At 41.7% G+C, this 24,678-nt stretch overlaps 1 protein-coding gene across 1 annotated transcript in view; it reads right to left on the bottom strand.

Moving 5' to 3' along the window:
• Positions 1-24,678, bottom strand: part of LOC119161570 (putative phosphorylase b kinase regulatory subunit alpha) — a 98,850-nt gene that overhangs the window by 11,431 nt on the left and 62,741 nt on the right. Inside the window, exons 20-25 of the mRNA XM_037414110.2 lie at positions 13,261-13,342; positions 13,120-13,197; positions 8,785-8,861; positions 8,529-8,607; positions 1,483-1,612; positions 1,288-1,386 (exon numbers count right to left, since the gene is read on the bottom strand). Of these exons, the coding sequence (XP_037270007.1) occupies positions 1,288-1,386; positions 1,483-1,612; positions 8,529-8,607; positions 8,785-8,861; positions 13,120-13,197; positions 13,261-13,342 (545 nt within the window). The remainder of the gene's footprint in view (positions 1-1,287; positions 1,387-1,482; positions 1,613-8,528; positions 8,608-8,784; positions 8,862-13,119; positions 13,198-13,260; positions 13,343-24,678) is intronic.

Here is a 24,678-nt window from a genome sequence, read left to right as displayed (position 1 = left end):
TTTTTAGAAAAAAGTATTGACAATTTAGGCACATTAACTTAATATTTTTAAATGCCGATCCTGCATTAAAACAGCGCTTCCAGTGACTGTCAAAGATGAAAGGCTCCCTGGAATGCAGAAACAAAAATGCTCTTCAGCTCTCTCGCTACGACCTTTTGAATGGCCTAAACTGAGCCATGATGTTGTCCTTTGATGATCCTTTCAAGTTGGGAGAAGAGGAAAAAATTGAACTAGCGACATCTAGTCTGTAGGGTGCCTAGGGAAGCTGTGTGGTGCCATGCATGGCCAGGAAGTCCATCACAGGAATGGTGGTGTGGCTCGTGACTTTTAGTAACTGAAGGTTGTTCTGACCATTGCTAATTTTTAACTAGCTCTCTTCCACCCGGAAACAATTTGTCTCACTCTAATACACATTATTGGCGCACAGCAGTGCAACCATAAGCAGTCTTGATCATGCCATGGGTCTCACTAACAGTTTTGCCGAGTTTCATGCAAAACTTCACCGCACACGCTGCCCTGATAAACCATACATTGTCGAGATGACAAGGTACAATTAAAGGGGTTCACCTTAAACTCGATATACATTCCAGGCAGGCTATGAGACGACTAGTGCGCTGGTAGCTACGACCCCCACCACCCAACCAGCACAAGAACATCCCCCTCCTTCACCATGTATTTGCAGGGAGAAATCAGTCAGACTGCTTTCCGGACTAAACCAGTATATGCCACAATCTATATTCAATCTGAGATGAAACTGACATTGGATGACTATCCAGTACCCTTTTTTGTTATCATACGCTGTGCACATACATGAACCAGCTTTTTTTGCATACACAATTCCATGTAAGTTACCATTATTTCGCTTTATTTTTCCAACCATGCAGTCTGTAGTAAAAGCTATAGTATTTTCCATTCACTACTCGCTTTGTACTATCATACTTTGTTATTATAGTCTGGTTTGTTTATTATAAAAATACAGTTGCTTATTACCATAGTGAATGCTTTTTGCTTTTGTTCCTTTACCATTTCGATTTGCTCTTTTTTTACTCTGCTTGTAATCACTCCACAGCCTTCAGTTGCTTCTTGCATGCTACTGAGCAGCCAATTACAAAAGATTCCACACACGTTTTCAGCTCTTTTGTATGTCCACATGCAGTGTAAACTTTTATGGCTTTCTTCAATAATCAATGATACTATTAAAACCTCAACAACATCAATAAACTGAAACTGAAAGCTTCAAGACCAAGTCTTTATAGAGCACGCAATGAAATCAGCACAGGTACTCACTGTTGAATATGACAAACTCTTTGCCACTCAGAATTTGCCGCAAAAGCATTTTCATTTGAAATGGTCGCATGTTGAGAAGGTACTCGGATGCTTCATCAGCTGAAAAGAAAACACTGAGTGGTCAGACGAAGCCACACACTACACGAAGCCACACACTACACGAAGTCCTAAGCTATACTCGTACAAAACACTTACCAGAACACTGGAGTGAACGCCCAAGCTCAGTTACCATGACCTGAATGATGAGTCCCACACGAAGCCTCAACATCTCTTGAAAGAGCTCTGGTTCTGTTCGAATGAACATAGACAAATACACAAGCAGCTCCTGCAAAACAAGGCATAAAAATATGCAGTCACCCATTTGCAATGGTAACAACTATTGCAAATAAATTTAAACAAGTCACTGCCACAACATATAACTGAACTGCTTCATCAAGATTTGGTAATATGGCGCAGCTCTATATGCTAAGTACTATACTTAAGAACAGTGGCTGTTGCCAGCGCTTATTAATGAAATGATACATTATTTTAATGGACAGCAGCATTAGTATTAATTTTGGCAGTGAGAAAAACACTTATAATACATGTACAAGGTGCAAAAATAACTGCATCACTCTTCTACATTGCCCCGCCATGGTGTTCTAGTGGATTGATGATGATTGATATGTGGGGTTTAACGTCCCAAAACCACCATATGATTATGAGAGACGCTGTAGTGGAGGGCTTCGGAAATTTTGACCACCCTGGGTTCTTTAACGTGCACCCAAATCTGAGCACATGGGCCTACAACATTTCCGCCTCCATCAGAAATGCAGCCGCCGCAGCCGAGATTCGAACCCCCGACCTGCGGGTCAGCAGCCGAGTACCTTAGCCACTAGACCACCGCGGCGGGGCGGTGTTCTAGTGGTGAAGGTACTAGGCTGCCGACCCGCAAATCACGGGATCGAATCCCGGCTGCGGCGACTGCATTTTTGGAGGAGGTGAAAATGCTGTAAGCCCTTCTGCTCAAGTTTGGGTGCATGTTAAAGAACCCCAGGGGTTCAAAATTTCCGGAGCCCTCCACTACGCCGTCTCTCATAATCATATGGTGGTTTTAGGATGTTAAACCCCATGTATCAATCAATCAATCACTTTTCTACATTAACCTACAAATACAAAGGTACCAGTGCCTGGCACATTCTTTTTCTCTGTGCACCATACTTAGAATTCTGCAACTCTTTTTGGGGGTTACAGCAGGTTACGGCCAGTTATCGAGTGATAGGTCAGGTTCAAGGTATGAAATATTACGAAAGCTGTCAGAGATACCATAATGAAGACTTTGCATTAATTATGGCTACTTGAATTGCTTGAATGCGCATGTGAAGCTCAGCACATAGGCATTCTCATCCTGCCCAATCGCTGTTATAATGTGGCTGCAGTAACTGAGAAATCAATCCCACATTTCCCTGCTGAGCAGCAAGTGCATGTACCACAGAGCCACTACAGTGGGTATCACTCATTTACGCTGCTCTACAAAAACATCTGGGCTACAAATACTGCATGTTACCCCATCACACACATCACAGGATGTAGAACCCAGCTTAAATATTTACTTGTAATTTCCTGTTGGCGACTAAAATTCCTGCCATGCTTCCGGTGAAACGTTAACATATAAATGCTTTAGACCGCCGAATGGTTTTCTTCCACTGAAACGTCAACATATGAATGTTTTAGACTGCCGAATGGTTTTCTTCAACTACCACAGTGAACAAAACCTCATAAACAGCCCAAGCAACAGTGAGCAGAGCAGTGGTGAAAGCGTACCAAAGGGGAAAAAAAATTACCGCGGAGAAAACAAACCAAGTGAGAAATGAGCTGTGCACCTAAACCAGCCGTGGTTATCAAAGTACATAAGGAAATATAAGAAAACATAAAATCACAGCATGGCACCGAGAATTCCCGTTGTCATTGGAGAGGGGCAGCTTCCAGCATGCTAAGAACAGCAAAAGGTAAGAAACAGCCTTAACACCAGTGAAAGGCTACTGCTGGCTTTTCATCACTTTGTCAACCAGTCTGAAAAAATTCTGAGTGGAGAACATCAATAGGGCAGTGTTTTTTCCCAGATGAAATGTTTCAGCATCATTAGTTGGAAAATTCATAAAGGCGCTTTATTTATTGTGCTTCCCATTTTCCAAATTGCATAACCATTACAGATTTCACTTATTCATAAAAATCAAGTTATTGAAACACATCTCAAGTTCCTGTGAAAATACTTATTCTACATTTGCAGTCTGCTAAGGAACAAATATTTCACCAGCATTACATGGAATATATACTGCACCTTAAATTTTTTACCTTTTCCACGAAGCGATTATGAAGAAAGAACCTTTTGAGATAAAATAAAATGTTAACTGCAGTTTACCCTCATAACGGTTTTGTCACACAAGATGAGGTTTGCAGGCATACAAATTCTAATTTTAGTAACTACTAAATAAGTCAACCGTGCCACTAAGTACTCGTCACTGAAGTTACCGTAATTAAGTGAAAGTTGACTAGATCAAGAAAGGCATATCTGTTGCTTTCAAAGAACTAGTGAACAACAACGTTATAAAGTACTACAGCTTGCAAGACATAGGAATAAATGCACATGTTCAGTGCACACATAATAGCACTGATTAAACCTTCCTGCGCTAAGGACAGGTTTCACCAATTCAGGTGTGGGTCCAGTTTAAAAATTATGATCTTCAGTGTCTTTTATCTCTTTAATTTGGTGTACGAGCCATAGAACTGCATAAAGGAGAACAACCTGCTCTGCTCAAGATGCAACATGATGTTAAACTTAGTTTTATTGTCAGCACAAATGGTATCTGTTGATAAACAATTGTAATATTGATGTTGTTTTTGCTTTTTTTGTGTAGTGACATGAAATATAAAGTAATGGTGCTCATGTTAAATCTATGCATATATTTAGTGACCAATGCTTTGATGCATGTTTTTCTGTGCCACTTTACAAGGACCCCGGTCACTAGGTTTAGCAGCACTGCAAATAAAAAAAATTAATAAAAAGCATGCATACATTCCAAGAAACATCACCCTTTATATTGTTTCTGTAATCTTTCCTATATGATACTTTCAGACATGAGAAAATCCTTGACAGGAACATAAAATAAAGTAACAAATAAACTGGTAAGATTATAGTGTTAATGGACACAATACACTATAAATAATATATTAAAGATTTGCATTAATACTGATGGCTTTTGAAAAGAAATTTTTTCACAGAAAGGGTTAATGTAATGGACAATGAAAGGCTAAATGCAAGCGTGGTGCACAAGTAAAATTGAGTGTCGCTGCCAACGTATTCTACTTTCAAGTTTAAGTAACAATGGCTAAAGTTGAGGGCTTGACATAGTTCATGAAATAGAAAAAATTACTATTGCTAGGGTTTAATAGTGCAAAGGCTACAGCAACAACAAAGCACCAGGGCTATGAAATTACATGTACAAAACCATTAAAAATTTTGTTGTGAATAGATCGTTAGCACTCACATAACAATGTTATCATTAAAAATGTTAACAATGTTTTTTATAGGCCTGAGGAATATGGTGTATAACAACTCAACCCTATTAACATATTTGAGAAAGGCTTTTCATGAACTGAGGCTGCAGACTGAGGCTGCAAAGACACGGATAGCAGTACAGAGTCGCCGTTTTCTCCTCTCATGATTGATTTTTTCTCCTCTCATGATTGATGACACTTTATCTTCTGTTGGGTCACTGGCCCTTGCGATTGAAACGATAATCCTAGCCACACGGTGAAGGTAATCACAATGTTCTAGCAGGTACAGCTCTAGGATAGGCCTTGTTAAGATAAGGCTGCTCCTTGCTGTTTCCCCTTGCAAGAATGCAAGAATGGACATGACCATTTGACTTCTATAGATTTGACATCTAGACAGTACACTCAGTTGGACTTTGGTTTCGGCATTGTGCCTATTTGCTTATTAAAAATTGTTTACGAATTGGCTCAGCATTTCATCTATCGGGCATGTGACAAGTGTGTCTCAGAAATATAAAAGAACTATTACCTTTACATGATAAAAAAATTGCTGGAGTTGACCTTTAACAGGCTCAGTAAAATAAGGTCAAGTGTCATGTTGTCTTGATACCCTAAAACTACTTTATACTCTGATTGGAAGTCCTCATCAGAGATGATGATGCTCTCATTAAACATTTATCATGTCAACCTCAGCATAATTAATTTTAAGATTCTCGTAGATGGGGTCAAGCAGTTCATGCACCCTGGAGTCGTTAGAGGGAACTTGCCTCATTTAAGATTCAACTATTCGAGGATTGTCACAAAGCCTGCTTTGTTGTGTCAATTTTCATACAGGCAAGTTGTAGCCGTAAGTTGGTTTTTCTCGAGTTTTCCACTGTATTGTAGAATATCATTATATGGCATACAGTAGCTGCTGAATAACTTAATCCCATCAATATATTTGATAAACACATTTAGTTACACTCTCTGACGCTGTAAAGCTCATGCTAGAGGTCTAAAGTGCCGAATTTCTCTTGTGATTACCAACACTTCCTCTCTTGGTCAGGTGGCACTTCCAATAAAAACAACACCCCTCTATTTGCAACAGAGCAAGGTCCACTTTGAATTTGTAACTATGAAAGTGATCTGCCCTCAATGTTCTTCCTAAAAAACATTATATATAATTGTTAAAAAAAATACAACCAGCTCTACTCGGCAGATACCCATAAAACAGCAAAGCTAGCGTCCTTCACTACATCAGTCTAATGCATTTATGTTTTGCAAGTGTTGCAGATGTGTTGTATCACTGCTCTTAATTGAGCTCTCTTTGTTAAGCTTTTAGGTGGTAGTATAGCTTGTGGGGTTCTAACACCCCCTGTAGAGTTGTTTGTGCCTTGTGGCGCACGTATTTCGCACATAAGCCGCATTTCGGGTCCAAAACTATTGAGTGGTAGGTGGCGTTATGCTCGCGAGCGTTTTTACTACCATCATCATAATCATGGATAGCGCAGTTGCACCAGCAGTGACACCTGGCGGCAAGTCTGAGTGGCAGCACATGAGAGATGAGCGGTAAAGAGTTGCCAGTTCTGCTAATGGTAAGCAGACTTGGGCTTCTTTTTTCGTAGAGTCGCTTGTAGAATTTTCCAGCTGCTTGTCGCCCTTTTGAGGGCTTGTTTCCATTTCTCTAGCAAATATAGTTATTGAAGTGATCATTGTGTTCACTAATACACGTTTGTCATTCACTAGTAACGTCTTTGTTGATAACGAGTAGTTAAGTGCACCAGCGTACACATCAAGGGGGCGAATTTATTGCATCTTCCCCTTCCTTGTTAAGTTAATGTATGAGGCAGATTTTGTAAGTGAAGGGTGGAGGGGGCAGGGATACACTGATTTGCTCCCATGTGCACGCTGATGATTGAGTGCTGAAGTCACACGTACATCGGTTGAATCAACAAGCAACATTAATCATGCGCTGGCAAATGTGCCTTCATCCACATGAAAAGCTATCCTGGAGATATGCTAAAAAGTAGCCATGAGCTTTTGTTCATAGTTGTGCATATTTTAGCTTTACAAAATAATTAGGTGATTTTTTAAACTTACCTTAGTATCTGAGTGTCCTTTTTAAATCATAATTAAAAACATTGTCAAGAAGTAAGCGGCCGAACTCATTTAAAATAATGTTTATTCATTCAAGCATCGCATGGGAACATTCATTGCTTTCCCACTTCTTTTGGGCTTCTTTTGTAATTAGTATTAGCTTGTTTGATTAGTAGACTCTTGAAACACTGGGAGCGGTTCTCTATAGCACATTGGCAGTTAGCGCGAACAGTTGCATCTTGCGACGGGTCCACGGTGGATGGCACTGCGGGTCATCTGCCGTGGGCCCTCGTGACAAGTCGGGTTGTTGAGTGTTGTGGAATATTGTGTAAGGTTGCTTTAGCGTGTTGATCGTAAGTGATGTATTAATTTGGTTGGTGATATCGTCGTTCTAAAACTAATTGAATAAATGTGTCTTGTTTGCTTCGGTCCGACCACATCTGCTGTGTGTTTGTTCACTCCAAGAGCGTGTTGCCTCACTTAGAGACGCTACAAGTTTTACTGCATCTTGACTATACCACTCTTATGCAAAGGTTTATAAAAATGTTTCAACTGTTGCCTTCTTCATTTTTTGTGGACCAGTGGCGAGTAGTAAAATTTACCAGATTTCAGTGGCACATACCTGTTTGATGATGAGCTTTTTTTCTTCATTAATAGTGAACCAGTGGTGAGTAGCAGAATTGGCCCATTTAGTGTGGTGCATACATGCTTTTTTTCTTCATTTTTACTTAACCAGAGGCAAGTCACAGGATTCACCCAATTTCTGCGGCACATACCCACTTACGATCACCATTACGAAGGCCCCCTGACCTGAAATACTCAACTAAGAACAGCTTCACTGTTAAAAATAATGACACTCATTCCAACTACAACACCTTCAGATGCAAAAGCACTGCATCACCAGTGTGTAGCAATAATATTTCCGGAGATTTTTTTCTTCTATGCTGAACACATTTGACAAATTCAGATGTATATAACAGAGAGTTCTCATAAAGTTCCAACCTGTTCTTCAATTACTGCACATCCTTGTTAGACATTAAGGGCACAGGGTAGGACAAAGTTTGAAAATATCACTTTTTTTTCTTTTCAATTTCAAAAGGGTGTTTTTTCATGCATATTTTTCACATTCATGCCTTTTGTAAACAGCATTGACGAAACACCTTCACAATATGAAATGTTGGCCACAACACCAGCCACTGGACAAATCCTACACAAGTAGGTGAACTATAATAAGACTACTAATATGATTTCTTACAAGTGCACAGTAAACAAGATTGGTGAGAGTCTAACCAGACCTACCATGATGTTGCATTCAGGATACCCCTCCTTCTTCCTTAATCAAGCAAAATAAGTTATTTTACAGAGGAAAAAAAAACAAAAAATATACATATAACATAAGGCCATCAGTATAAAAAAATTAAAGAGCAGGCAAACATGCTGCACTTCTAACATAAAGAATAGCACTGGCAATAAGCTCCAGGACAAGGAGTGTGTGCCATTCAAGTGAATGATGGGGTGAGTACCATGCCATGCTTGAAAGAGTGCTTGCCACAGAAGAAGTGCCAGCAGGCAGGCAGGCAGGCAGGCAGTGGGAGCACACCTCAAGCTTCCAAGTGAACCAGATGCCTTACTTGGGTCAACATAGCCGCACTTTTATCAGCGCCATGGGCTTTGTAAATGATAATACGAAGCTGTTTCGCTGGCTGTGGCCTACAAACATCACAAAAATGTGTTAGTCCCTGAATCTGCCACCGTGAACACATTGAAATGCCACTAAAGAGCCCTGTATATGACAGATAAGGAAAAGCATAAAAGTGCATCTACTGCAACGTCAGAGAGAGAAATGTTAAGAGAGAGGCAAGCAGAGCACACCCACATGTAGCTTACCTAGTGATAGTGTATTCATTCAATGGTGGCATGCCTACTGTAACTTGCTTCTGCCGTACAAGCAGATCTGTCACCGCCTGTAGAGAAAAGCAATAGGACATAAAGGATGATGCTCGAGCGAGTTGGTCATCTATAATCATAATATGTATTAGCACAACACATATAAGAAAGAAACACGACACACACGTAAAGACAGGTATGCGTTAACTTAGGCTAGTGCCTGCCTGCCTCTACGTGAGTGTTGCGCTTATTTCTTACAAGCACCCAAATCAGTGCACACGGGCCTACAGCATTTTTGCCTCCATAGAAAATGCAGCCGCCGCAGCTGGAATTCAATTCTGCGACCTGCGAGTCAGCAGCCGGGTACCTTAGCCACCAGACCACTGCGTGAGGCAAGGTACTAGTTCTTACGGCTGAATCAAGACATCATGGTTTACACTTTTTAGTTACCCCTTCAGTCAGCAATTGAGCACTGTGCGGTTTGTTGTTGTGCGACGAGGCGCCGCATGAGAAAATTTCTCAGTTGTTTCATAGCTCTATGCATACAGCAGCTACTTTAACATCCATGCTACTAAAACCCATTCACAGGTTCAATTAATTGAGATAGGTTGACTTCATCAGAGAGCCTGGAATATTCTAAAAGAAGCCCTGTTTACAAAGCAAGCCTCGCAGTGGCTAGCTGGCACCACCATCCCATGCTTTTGCTACCCCCCCCCCCCCTTTTTTTTTCAGACGCAGCTCAGTGAGGCGTAAATTTGTTCAAGCTAGCTTATGCGTAAAACTCACTGTTGGGCTAGCTAGTTTGTGTATTTCTAAGAATCAATGGTCAATTTTGCACCAAATATAACCACCAGATGAACAGGAGAAGAAACACATAAATGTCCTGTCTATGTGTTTCCTCTCCTGCAAGTGCTGTCGTTATTTTTAACGTAAAATTGTCTATTGATTCCTAGCTTACGAGGTCAATTTTTAAATGTGCCGATATTTGGCAGAATAGCTGAGCACTACGTATCCGAATTTGACGCAGATTGTCACCTTTAGAAAAGGTATGCGATGGTGCATCGCGACCGATGATGGTGTTATGACAGCCTTCAGTGCAGCAGTAGCTGCATTTTTCCTTCTGCGACGACCAACGCTAGACTGTGGGAAAGCACGTGTCATACAAAGAGATAAATTTACTCAACTTTTCAGATGTACCACAATTGCAAGTGAGTAGTGCCGACAGAAATGAACAAGCACCGCAGTCCCCACGGCTGCTGCGGCCACGCGCACGTGGGTTGTCGCGACATATTGCATGCAGCTACTACTGACATTCGCTAGGGCGCTAGGCACAACTGAAAATCGCTGAAAAAAAATGTTGCTCGCCCCCCCCCCCCCCCTTTTTTTTTTCAAATCTATTTGTTGCATTTGTCATTTTTAGCAGATAGACCTTAATTCTGCCATGAAACACTGCCCTGCAAAGTTATCGCTCTGTATCATTTTAAAGTAATATTAATGAGAACTCACAGACAGTAATGCCAAAGAAAGTATAGGGAATGTTACTTGTAATAATTATGATGTAACTGTGAAGACAGTAAAGTGGGGGATGAGGTAACTTGCTGCTGGCAGACACCAAACTTGTAACCTACGAATTACGCCTCCGGTGCTCTATTGATTGGTTTATGATGGTGGTCATGCCCCTGTTAATTTCATTAGGTATATCTGTGCATTTAAACTTGGGAAGGTTCGTCAGTGCCAGCCATGACGGCAAGGGTGGAACACTTTTTCTGCCTGCTGGCGCCACGTAGCATTTGATGCTTTCACAACCTAGCAGCTGGCCAAAAATACCTTGCATAATACCTGAAGGCATCAAGTCTACCAAAATGAGACGCAATAAGTGAGATTTATATCGCTACAAAAAGTGCTAAATATATAAAAAATGCAAATTGGCAATGTGTGAAATAACATAATGCGAGCATATGATGTTCAACACATCCTATGCCAGACAAAAGCATACATCCCCAAGAGATAGACAAAAAGACACAAAACATTTACATCCAGCAACAATACATTAACAGGCCACAAGATTTGAAATTAAACTTAATTCCTGCTTAGACAGGGATGTGAACTTAAAAAGTTTTAGTCAGCAGTAGCTTTTGCGACCTACAGAGTCACGAAAAATTCCATTACATTTGCCAACTGTAACATGTGTCGTGAAGTTTTTTTACAAAGGTTACTGGAGAAAAATGCGGCACTTGTCCCCAAGACCTAAGAGCATGAATATTTAGCTAGCATGAGAATGGTGGATAGCACTTAAATTTGCCTCAACTTTGTTCTTTTGGCTTTTAGCCCTTCGAATGACTTGATCAAGTATGAAAACCTTTGACCATGCCAAAGTAAAACCATGTCAAATTTCCTGCAAACTCCCTACATTTCTTGAAATAATTAGAAATATCCAGTATCAAATATCCATACCCTAGCTATTCTAGCTACATAGAACTATACTTAACTATGACTGTTGGACAGCTTTGTTTTTATCGAACAGGTGATGTCCCAAAGTTAAGGCCGCTCAAATGTTCTTGCTTTGCACATAGTAGACTGGGGATAAAGGTGCTCATGCTGTTTAAGAAAATTCAATACTGTCTACAAACTCTCATTCAGTGGACATGATATTGATTGTAGGGCATCTTCAAATGATGATGAAAGTAACGAGGATACTCCTAGGCTAGTAGAACCCTAATATTATATTAATTAGTAAGCCTTAATTATTACAAGTTCTAATATTTCCTTGAATTATGAGAACAAAATGCTCAGCTAATGGTTAAGGAACATGCCACAAATAAATTGCATTTGAAGCTGAAACCCCTGCTTATGTTTTACACAAAGAATAAGTTTGTTTTGCTCTTGAAGGCCCTCTGGCACACAGTGCAAGAAAGCAACCCCAGCGACCACACTTTTGCCTGCAAACCCACACATTTCGTGACATGGGTGTCCCCACTGATGGTCACTTATATGCTTTTCCTCAGCACTTTCTTTCTCCTTGTCATAATTATTTCCCCCGAATTGAAAACTACCAAAATGCACCCTTTGCTTTCCTTGGGTTCATCTGTTGTCTTTATATGATTGTGTATAACAAAAAAAGGGGGCCCCTCTATCTGTGCTTCCCCCCCCCCCCCTCTTTTTTTTTTTTAAGGGCGAAGCTCCTTATGGCGTGGCTTGTGCGTACCCAGTAGTTGTGTGTAACCTGTGGCACATACCCCCCTACCAGTGGCACATACTCGCCCTCGGGCACATATCCGAAAGCGTTAGCACTAAGAGCATCGTTATTATGCTCTCGGTGTTAACAAAGCGCTGACAGCAGAAATGTGGTACATACTCCCGTTTAGTCCTTGAATTGTCCGCTAAATGGCGGTACTTGCATATGATGAATATATAATAAAAAGAAGCGAGATGGCAGTACTTGAAGTGTTCGCAAGATGGACGGATGGACTCACGAACAGACAGACAAACACATGATGAATAGATGAATAAACGTACAGACGGATGCACGAAAGGATGCACAAATGGGTGCACGTACGGATGGACTGATTCACGGACGGACGCACGCAAAGGTGCATGTACGGACGGACAGACGCAAAGAGGGATTGACAGACGCTTTGCCCCACACATCATCATTCATTCCGTAGATATGCTATAAATTTTATTTGTTCAGAATACTATACAAGCCACATTATCCACTACATTGTTAATTCTCTGCGCTACACCTCTCAAGTATGGTATGTCAGGACATTATCTAGTAAATGCCAATGACAGAGTGAGCAGACGATACCGCATGGGTATATTTGGAGGGGTGCTTGACTCCTGTTGCCTAAGAAGGCTGCAAGGCATTGCTGATGAAGATTACAGATTAATTGAAGCCTTACTGCTGTATACTTGTAAAAGCAGCTTACAGTTACAGTGCCAAACATTTGTTGCATCGCTTTATGGAAACTGGTACAGACTGGACAATAAGAAGATGCTGAGCAGATAACATGGCATAGATGAAAACATTCTGACAAGCTTTCACAGTTTCTAATGACCCCTGCAGATTATACAGGGCAGCAAAGGCCTACTGAGATAGAGAACCAGCCCCTGTCTCAACCATCCACATCATTGGTTCCTCAACCACGATTTTCTTACCTGCCTTACATGGCCTACAAGACGGTTGTCCTCTTAGTGAAGAAATAATGCTATTCTCACAGTGGTTTGTGTTTCTGCCAGATGGTGCAACAAAGGCAGAGTAGTTTTCAGGTAGCTTTAAGTGTTTCTGTTCATCCAATGAAATGTCCCATTCACTGATATTTCAAGAGGCTTTACCTTTGCCAGGTCTTCAACCTTCTTTCCCAGAAGGCCAGCAACATGTCTCACAAGACCCCACTTGTGTTCTTTGTATGCCTGAAACAATGACAACCTCTCTGAGTTAACAGTTCCATCTACAACAAATAAATCCTCTCCTACCTTTTCATACAGCTCCTTCAGAAGATGTCTTACTGTGATTACACGATTGCCATCACCCAGCTCTGTGTCCCACTTTAGGCCCCTGCAGAACATGAACCAAGAACAACTTCAGAGATAAAAAAAAAAAAAATTAAACCTATTATGCAATGAGCAGCAACTTTATGAAGTTGCAGGCAGTGGCGGATCCAGAGGAGGGGCAGTAGGGGCGATTGCCCTCCCCCAAATGTCTGTGTCAGCACCCCCCCCCCCTCTTCACTTCAGTGCTTTTGTCCACCTCCGATCACCAATTAGCACTAATGAGTGAAATACTGTGAGCAAACATTAACAGTATTTATGCTATGAAGGGGTATTTCTGCTAGAAAAAAACAAAAAAAAAGTCATGACCACGCCCCCCTTATCGGTGTTACTTCAGACAACCGCCCCCCCTCAAATGAGTGGCTAGATCCACCCATGGTTGCAGGTCAGTGTTACGACATGTTTATTAGCCATGCATGCGTCCATAGACACAAACATGCACACAAACTTAATGGGAAAGCCTAATGATTGGCTAACAATATCAACAGCCATCAAACCTTTAAAAACAGATATATGCTTCCAATACACATTCACAAAAATGTCAATCTGTAGCATGTACATTTTCAGGCATTTAGCATTCATATGGATTCAAGCTGGTAATTCAGAACAAAACAAGCTAACTTCTAAACGGTTAGTATTTGTCAGCATTAAGCAAGCTATACAATAAGGGCAAATTTAAGATCAAAATTAACAATTTCAATGGCCCCAGAGCTAAACAAGAAGTCTCCATCAACTATCCAAGAGCTAGAAACATGCTATCAGATAAATAAGAAAGTGATTGTAGCAAGTTTCACATGTACCACATAAGCACAACCCGAAAGAGGAAAGCCGAAAGAGGAACACAGGAGAAAGGTTGTAACAGCTGGAGCCACTGATGCTGTTTGTGATATTATACTTTTCTAACTACAAAGCTCCCCTCAGATCCTTCATTCTATAATCAGTCACACTGTTCAAAACTTGACCTGCACACATCTAAAAATACAATAAACAAACAGTATTCCTAGTACCAGTATACATATGAAGAAGCTTGATGGCATAGATTTTGCCATCATTGTTGTTTTGTTATGCTTTTATTGCTTCCATTTGATCTCTAACAAGCATCTACCTATTTCCCTGCCCCTTCTTCTAGTTTTGGTCTAACCACAGATCGTATTGACATGACAGGAAGGGGGGGGGGGGGGAAACACAGTTAGTTGTTTCACACAATAATTTCTATTTGGCTGCTCATTCTTCAATACATCTTAACGCATAAGCATTTCTTGGCATGTAGTCTGCTGGAAATTGCAGCAAAGACTATGTCCAAAACACGAAAAAGTATGATACCTTGTTTCCCATAGGAATACATAGGGCTTCATAGAAAATGCAAGGAAAAAGCATACATTGGGAGTGGGTAAACTTGAAATTTATGAAATTGGGGCTCACTTGAAAATTAGGAGCCAGGCCCATTGAAAAAAATTTGGGGGCAACTTGAGAAAATAGGGGGTGTGCCAATATTAAAAACATGGGCTTGAGTCAACTTGAAATTTGGGGGTGGGCTGACTTAAAAATTTGGGGTTGAGCTATAGCACATGTAATGATTGTAATATTGCAAGAAGTAACAGTAGATGACTGAAAAACAGCAGAGGTGTGTGAAAAAAAAAAAGGGTTGAGCTGTAGTTGCACCTCAGTTGATCAGTTTTAAAACATTCATATGCATTTGAGATTGAAAAACCCACTTGTACACGTGATGTCATATCACACGTGATACCACACATCACGCCATCATTCTGTGCTGTGTACAAGTGTGGTTGCACCACACGTGTCATACATAACATGTCATTGCTCATATTGCTGCATGGTTGCATTCCCTAGGACAGCTGCGACAATGTTTACACAACTTCTGCGAAAGCTCCGCGTAATATTCCACTCTTTAAGCACTTTACCACTAACTCACACACGCTCCACAATGAACCAGGTATTCAACTCATTTCTTCTGCCGATGTTCCTATTTTGATCTGTTGAGATGGTAGCCAAATCTACCAAGTCAGGCCAGGCGACGCGAAGGCAGTTCTTCTCTCCTGATCACTTCTCCCCTTGCATGGCCTAGCCTAGTGGTTGCGGCCATCACAGTTCCAAGGGCTTGTGTTCTACCTTTAGGAGCTATAGCCACAGTAGTACACCCACCAGTACTATCCAACCATAGCATTTATCCTGTTGTGTTCACCAAGCAGTCTAGTAGTAGTGTACAAAAGCATATACGAGAGTCAGAGACAATGCTAATAGCAGTTGGAATCTTGAAGAATGTTCAGGCAAGACAGACGTGCTGTGAAAACAGATGAGGAATGCTAACTGAATCAGACTGGGTGCAAGGAACACCAAGCCAGGCTGTCATAAGCAAACACGTGCAAGAGTCACAGAACCAAGGAACATCTGGTCAGATCATTCACCGGGAACATTTTTCCCATTGAGTTCAGCTGAAGCCTTATGTTCCTTTCTGACATCTATGAAATCTCGATTGTTAGCATAGAAATGCTTTCACAATAAGAATAAATAGGTGAGTACATTCTCTTTTAAATATAGTAATATAGAAAAAGATGCTGTTTTAGCATTGGTAACAAATTATGAGTAGAATTTTGCAATGAGAATTTATTAGGTGCTATTTCGACATCAAATCTTCGATATCTAAAGCTGCATAAACAAGTTTTAGAAATATGTTTAGTGTACTATCAGCGTCAAATGAAAGCCGCACAGCAGCAAGCCTTCACGATGGTATTGTGCATGCCACCCACTTATCACTATGAACAGACACGCACATATTCGTAGAGCTGCCAAACAAAATGTACGTGCCTGTCCATGGGGATAACTATGACAACACGCACTATACCATTACGAAGGCTCGCTGCTGTTCAGGGTTCGTTTGACGCTGATGGTAGATGAGCACATACCAGTCGTATTTGTATACATATTTGTATCAGTGATATGTAAAAGACCTCACACAGCAACAAATACCAATTGGTCCTATGTTTTTCAGAATAAGCATGCACACTGACTATCAGAATTTTACTTTCTTCCACAATCTACTGTCTCAATGCTTTCACTTTATTTTGTGCGTGAATGAACTAGTTATTGTTGCAGTGATTGGGGCGGTGTGACCTTTAACCTGGCAGCTGCTAAACAGAAGCAGGATTTCCTTGGCACATAATTGGAACGAGTTTGTGCTATAATGTACTGTTACATTAGCTAACTTGTAAGTTCCTGACGATTCCACATGTACCCAATGATTTTTTTATACCAAAGAGTTTAAATTCATTTTTTGCCTTAAATACCTGTCATCACTTTTTTGCAATAACTTGGTACAGCGGCGTGGCATTCGACTTGTCTGAAAAGTTTTTCCACATTTCTAGTGCACGAACGAATTCTTGGAAGCATATCTTTACTTTTTTTCTTCAGATAAAAAAATTCATACCACAAGAATTAATGGTTGAATACAGAGTTATACAGGGTTGTACTCTTGTCACATATTTATACAGAACTTCGATTTGGAAGACAGGTAGTATAGAAATGAATGCTGGAGCAGCACTATACACATTCCTCTAAACAGTAACAAAAGCTCATTCTTCGTTCCTTCTCAATTCTTAAAGAAGTTCCCTTCACAAGTTCCTGTTGGCGAAAAGTACTTGTTAAAATTACATTTAGAAAACAAGAATCTGTCACTTACATTATTGTTACATTTGAATTTTCATAAAGATATAGTGCCAGATAATCCGGAAGCTAGGTAAAGTGAGCAATTTAAAGCTCAGATCTAGCTACATATAATAAATGAATTTGACACTACTGACAGAAGCTTATACATAGATAAATGAAATAAAAGTAAACGCACCAAGATGAACTTTTCCCAGACCACTGGCAACACTACACATATCTAATTGCAACTTTCGTGCTCGTCTACTACAAGCCTAAGAATGAGGCACTTTTGTATGTCTCAGTTATATACTTAGTACAGACAGTGCGCTTCAGATATTCAAGCATAAATCTCCACACATGCACCAATATAATTAGTTTCCCGCATCGGAAAACCATATAGAAAAGAACAATACCTAGGTGTTTAGGGAGTGCTGATTCAATATTTTATTATGAGTAGAAAATGACGACTGGGATCCACATTTACAACTTTGTAAAGTTGCGAATGCTCCTGTACAATCAGTGAACATATTTTTTCTGTCTATCCTTTTCTCTCTTTCTTTCCTCTCTTTTTTTTTCTCTCACTTTATACTAGTTCTCCCCTACTCTTTTCTCTCCTCACTAACTTCTTTCCCACCCCCTTGCCATATATTATACGACACGAGGCTATGCTATGCTATACTCAGCTAGCGTGTGCACATGTTGCAGAAAAACGCACATTCTATAGTTCCCTCGACAACCCACTTTATTAGGATGGTCACTAAGTTAACAGATGTATACAAGCGAATGAAATGTTAGCCAGAATGGTATATTGCAATGGTGAGGTCTTCATTTTTACCATTGTTGTAATGTAGTATAATTGAAAAAGCCTGTTCCTTGATGTATTCACTTTAGAGTTGAATGCGAATTCTACAGTGCTGTGTGTTCATAATTGTGCCATGATACAAGCAGAATGAACATGTCAGTTCTCTGTCTGTATAGAATCGCTTCTAAGCGTCATATCTGTGTTGAACACCTTAAAAAAAGAAGAGAAAGAAAGAAAGAAACTAGATAGCCAAAGGGTTACGATGCTAACCTTTGGGCCATGGGTACACTGGTTTGAATCTTGCCCCACCTCACCGAGTAAAAACATATTTGAGGAACCCGACGACTGAGGACTGGCTTGATGGTCTGGCTCTAATGTCAATTCACTAGATACAAGTTAGTGCTGACAAACTTATCGCTATGTTTATGAATGACGCATGAAAATTCTAGCGTGAACCACTGTCTTCGACCAGGTTACATGTTTGTTTTTACAGCGAAAGCTGTATATGGCTAGAAGAAACGAAAAATTGTCTGGCAGCGCAGTCACAAGAGTTTTCCATTGAATGTATTATCAGTGACGATGTTCGCAGTATCGTTAACGAGCCCGTGCACCATTGGCTCCATTGCAAGTGACGTCGTCCATCCTGTCGCAGCCATGGTGCCGAGCACGCATGCATCAGTTCCTTCTGAAATAGTCCACATGGGTACGCCACGGACAACTCCAGAAGAGCACCGACAGTAAAAATGTTAAAGAACTCGCATTCGCCGGGCCGATGGTGCAGTCCGGGCATAAAAAACAGGCCCGGGAGGCCTAGTGCCGACAGCAACTGCGTACTGATGATCCCGCAGCCTTTCAAGCCGCGCTAAATCACGAATGGTAATGCAAGCGCCGGTGACGGGTGGATTCTGCAAACCATGCCGCCGAGTTGGCTCGCAATGTCAAATAAAAATGGCAACAACGCGGCGTTGCGGCGTCATTGTGATGATTGTGGGAGCGTGTTTGCTGGGACAAATGCCCGCTTTAGGCGGGAGTTTCTCCAGCAGCACACTGGCTTCAGTTGTGACGTCTTTGACCACCTGTGGTTTAAGAACAACCACTGTGATTAATGCATTGCAAAACGCATTTAACCACTCATTACACTCCTTCATGACCATGATCATGTGAGGCACAGTGTGCGGCATGTGGAATAAACACTGTAGTAAACCCAAGCCAAACGTGTTAAGAAGCATGAACATGTAACCAATAATTGTGAAAGGCATCAGTGCCATGTCGGGTTGAACCCACTGCTCAATACCGGGGCCGCACCTTTTAGCTTTTGCTGGTTAATCATATGTACGAAGTGCTTAGGCAGTCATTTTTTTCAGGAGCTTGCCCCTTAAGCTCCTGCCCTGTTCAGGGCCGCCAACGTGCACCCAGTGTTGCCAGTGCATGCTTCTCCAGTCACCACTCAAGGTCGCCTTTGGTTGCCTCTCTGGTGATTCCAACAATCCTCACTAAATGGCGTGCTGCCACCCAAGGCGTCATTTTACGATGGCCCTTGGGCTCAACTACTCGCAATTACGTGCACATCGTTGTCGTCGCTTCGTAGGCACGACAGCACGTGAGAAATTCCTACGATGAGTGTTATGCATGGGTACCGATATCCTCCCAAGCCGTCTCACCTGCCTGCTCGCAACCCTGCTGAAGAACGCCTGATAGTTCCATGTCTGCCATTTATGAGCGTAAGGCATTTGACTCATGACAGCGACCAATATGGCATTAAGGGGCAGGTGGTTAATTTGCCGATCGATGTGGCCAACACTGTGCAGTGACGGCCGCGGACCGTGCCCGACAACACTGCCTTCAACGTAAACATCAGGTGCCGGCTCGTTAACAAGCATTCCTACAAGAATGGTCTTGCCAATAAACGCCCCATGCACCTCCGAGCAAGCTCCTCTAAGATCATTCACTTTGTGAATATGGAGGCGATTTTTTTCTTTTGCACTGACCGTTATAAGGTAATACCATTGCACATGACATTCTTTAAAATTGCTTGCTAAAATGAATGTCAATGTTCTGTTTCTTTTGTGTCAGAAAAGCATCCAAGCTTTAGTTCTTTGTACGTAGTCCAATAAGATTGTTTTCCCGAATGTGTGGTGTGTTCTTTGTTTAAAAATTTATGCCATTAAATGGCTCCAGTTTTTCATTGTTTCACATGTTGTTCTAGCTGGTTGCGTACACTGAAGGCTTAAGAAATAAGTGCTGCAAGAGCAGCAGCGAAAAGATCATGCAGTGCACAGTTACTCAGCGTAGAGATATCAAAATACAATGAAATGGATGCTTACCCACAACTTGATTTTCGCGGGCTCACCTGACCGTGTTTACCTCGCCCTGTGACATCAGAAGGCTGCCCAATAAAATGAACTGAAAGCCCTACCGTACAGGAAGCTTGTGTGCCATATTGCCCGTTATGTCCAACGTATTGAGGACGCTGTTGCGATAGTAAGAAATAATGTGATACTTGAAGAGCGAACAGCAGCTCACGAATGCTTCTATAATGTTTTGTAGATTTACTAATCTTTCCTTTTGCAATGGTGTCTATATATCAATGCTCTTACATTTTTTCTTTTAGTTTCTTCAAACAACAGTGCCTGGAGTGTCCCCGGCGCATTTCCTCCTGCAGTGGCATTCGGCGCATTCTTTGACCGGCTTTGCAAAAAAAGAAATGCAATAGTAATCTTTATTTTGATGCAATGCCACGATAACATTTAACACTACATTTATCCAATCACAGGTCTGCCTCTTCAGTTGTCATTTCCGCTCGCAATAGTCCTGGCGAGCACCACCATGAGTTATGCAGTCAGCACCGATGTTTTGAAGCATTAGAGGGCCCCTTTAAGATAGAGTATGAGAAGTTCGGCAGAAAAAGCATCCAATATTTTTTTTTGCCACACATGCGTAAGTGGATGACCGGTTCTCTTGCATCCCGCCCCCCTCCCTTTTTCTTCTTTTTTTGTCACTCCATTTCCATCACTGACTCTGTATGGGGCTTCCTGGTCAAAATTATTTGCTAGGAAAGCATTCTTTCTGGTGACATGCACTAGCTTTACTGCAGCGTCAGAATTCGCCTTCCATCACTGATTAACTCGCCTCTTGTGCTGAATTCCACTTTGTTCTCATTTTCTTCTAACCATTAGGCACCTTCTATATTACTGGGCAACAATCTTTCTATTTGCCATGAAAAGACTTTCTTTCGAACATTTAAACCCTACTCCCCCCCCCCCCCCCTGAAAAGAAACTCTGGCTACGTGCCAGATTTTCAGTATATAAAATTAGAAGTTCTGTCTTCAAATAATGTTTACTGGTGTACAGTAGGACCTCGCTAATACGTTTCTGATTGATATGTGGGGTTTAACGTCCCAAAACCACCATATGATTATGAGAGACGCCGTAGTGGAGGGCTCCTGAAATTTAGACCACCTAAGGTTCTTTAACGTGTGCCCAAATCTGAGCACATGGGCCTACAACATTTCTGCCTCCATCAGAAATGCAGCTGCCGCAGCCGGGATTCGATCCTGCCACCTGCGAGTCAGCAGCCGAGTACTTTAGCTACCAGACTACCGCGGCGGGGCGCTAATACAATTCTGAAAAAAAAAAAAAAAAACGCGACAAATTAATGCATCTGGAAAAACGTATGATCCAAATCATAAGATCCAAATCGAGTTCATTTAATTCCCGCCATTGTAAGATTATATAATAAATTGCTGGCGTTTAACATCCCAAAACCACCATGTGATTATCAGAGATGCTGTAGTGGAGGGCTCTAAAAATTTCAACCATCTGGTGTTCTTTAACGTGAACCCAAATCTAAGCACACAGGCTTTAAACATTTTTGCCTTCATCGAAAATTCGGCCGTTGCGACCGGCATTCAATCCCGCAATCTGCGGGTTAGCAGCCGAGTGCCTTAGCCACTAGACTACTGTGGCAGGTGTGATTGTAAGCATAGGAGCCATGAAATCATATGAAGTGGAAACGTATTAACGAGGTTCTGCTGTATAATGCAGGATTGTATCATCGCTATAATTTCAGTGACTGCCTCACTTAAATTGCACTTGTGAACTGCAAAACACATTTCTGAATGCTAATTCTTCAAAAGTGACTTGCAGTCATGTAGTATATGCAGGCTGAAGTACAACTAATTACTATCCTAGGTTTGCTCTCTTTTAAATCACAACAGCCGTATTTGCCGTATTTTCTTTCTTTGTGACAACTAGTATATATAGGTTTTCTAGAATGACAAAAAAGCTAGTTGGTAGTTGGAATGACAAAAAACTAGTTGGTAGAAATTCATGATGAAGGAAAGTAAGGTGTGCAAAGATGGACCCATGAGAAAGGAATCAGACAACACAAGCAATATTTGTGTTGTCTGGTTTCCTTGTGTGTTTGTGTTTACATGTCTTACTTTATTACACTATGCGCACACTAGGCACTCTTTTTGTTGGCCGCAAGGGCATAGAGCCATGCCCGCAAGGGCCATGCACACACTAGTCACGGATCTGTTGGCCACAAGGGCATAAAAAATTACCTACTGATTTTACATCAAGCTCCAAAGAGTACGTTTAGAGTGACCTGAGCTACCAGCAGAACATTAAGAACCTCAACTTCCAAAAAAAGAGGGAGGAGGGGAGGAATCATAAACAACTGGAGCGCAGCAGTATTGGCACATACTGATGCATATAGCTAACTGAGCACAAGACAGCAAGCACTCTCCGCAGAATGTTTGCTTCTTGACCCTTCCTTCCCCCCCACCTGGCCTTATTGTGTTCCTTAATGCTCTGTCAAGCAGGGTGGGGTATCTCCTCTTTACTTCAATAGCAATCGACGGCAGGCCTTACACACGGCGTGGTGTTATCGCATGCCCCCTTCGTGAAACATGGATGGGTCGGCTTGTTCAATCTCTGCTTCAGTCACATTTGTCGCCCTCGCTTGTGTGCTTCTACCCGCAGGTAAAACGTGCAATGTGCGGGAGGATATCATTGATTTGTACTTTTTGTAGAACATGACAGTGATAGAAATGGCTATAAATAATAAAAAAAAACTGGGAGCGGCCATCTGGGAGCGGCCACACAAAACACAAACAATGCGTTCAATAGTGGGCATGCGAATCAACAGATGGCGCGACAATCTGCTCACTTCCGACAGAAGGGGCTAATGACGTGTCCGGATTTTGGTAAGAATCAAATGTGACTGGGATTTGTTGCAGGCTTCAAGTCTTTCTCTCTTCTTTCACCCAACAAGTGCACTGGAAGCTATACAGGAAGAGGTTACAAGAGGAAAGGAAGCTATATCAGTGCGTCCCATCGTCTTGAGCATTTCAGACTAGTGCCGTGCCAACACGTAGACAACCCATGACGGCCGCAGTATTTAGGTAGCACGAAAAGGCCGACTCTTAAGCTGAGGTATGGCCAAGCTCTGTGAGAACCTGCACTGGCTTTGTCCTGCATCAGCTGGACCGGTGGATAGTAGCCAAAGCCAGATTGCACATCTTCAAGCAGTTTCAATTGGCACAAGGCAATGTCTGCCAAAGCATCTAGCTCACAAGGCACACAGGAGAGTGCAAGTGTGGAAGAAACCTGGTAAACACACAAATGGCTTTGAAAAGAGACATAAATAAGTGCTGTCATAGTGGGTTAAGCACAAAGCAAGTAATCAGCTCGGGCATGAAGTGTTTGAAATAGCAACGGTGTACTACACCAGGTGCCACCTCACATGAATGTAGGAGAAAAAGAAGCAGTTAGCAAACGACTTTCGATCAAGACCAGAACGAAGAATATAAGACACTTTTCTGATGTTTTTATACATAGAGAAAGCATATTTTTATTCACTGAACTCAAAACAAAAAGAAGTAATAATAAGGATGTTTTCGCAATTACGAAATCGGCCAATGGCTGCGTCCATCCCTTCTGCTATACAGTCAGACTGTTTGGCTATGTACATAGTTTGCTGAGATGAGGGCAAGCGATTTTTGGCCACCTCTAAATCCAATGGTAAATTCCCTGCTTCATATAGTGCTACAATATTTGGCTCACATGTAGGAAGCTGCCTTGGCTACTGATTGGTGACTACATTCAAAATCTGTTGCAAGGCCCCTTTAAGACGCATGCTAGTGCTAGTTGTCTGTTACCGCCTTCTAGACACCCCCGTGACATTTCATGATGACCTTCATGAATCTATTAATTGCTTTGTGAATCACTATTGTTCATTACTATCTTGGCAGGTGATTCAGCTCTCCTGTACATATGTTGGAATGGCCTATTTCGTACCACCTTCATAAATTGACAAGGCACAAGGCTACAAAAAGAAGCACCTCGTCATTTCATGAAGCTATGCACCAACTGATTGATATGTGGGGTTTAATGTCCCAAAACCACCATATGATTATGAGAGACGCCGTAGTGGAGGGCTCCGGAAATTTTGACCACCTGGGGTTCTTTAACGTGCACGCAAATCTGAGCACACGGGCCTACAGCATTTCCGCCTCCATCGGAAATGCAGCCGCTGCAGCCGGGATCCGAACCCGCGACCTGCGGGTCAGCAGCCGAGTACCTTAGCCACTAGACCACCGTGGCGGGGCGAAGCTATGCATATATATGGCCCGACACAGCACACTGTTAACATATCTCCTTCCTCGAGGCAATGCTGTAGATTTCTAGAGCCTCACTCAGGCTTTTAACTCCCACAGCTTGTTAAAATACGAACTAGAACAGCTGCACAGTCTGCTAATACATTTGATCTAGTTAACACGATCTGCCCTCTTCATACTTACTTTGCCTGGGCCAAGTAATCATTCCACACAGCACTTAAACATATACTAAAAGAAGCCCCGCAACACCTTTTC

The sequence above is a fragment of the Rhipicephalus microplus genome, chromosome X (genome assembly GCF_043290135.1).
Source record: "Rhipicephalus microplus isolate Deutch F79 chromosome X, USDA_Rmic, whole genome shotgun sequence".
NCBI classification, from domain to species: domain Eukaryota; kingdom Metazoa; phylum Arthropoda; class Arachnida; order Ixodida; family Ixodidae; genus Rhipicephalus; species Rhipicephalus microplus.
This window is presented reverse-complemented; position numbering and strand designations above follow the sequence as displayed.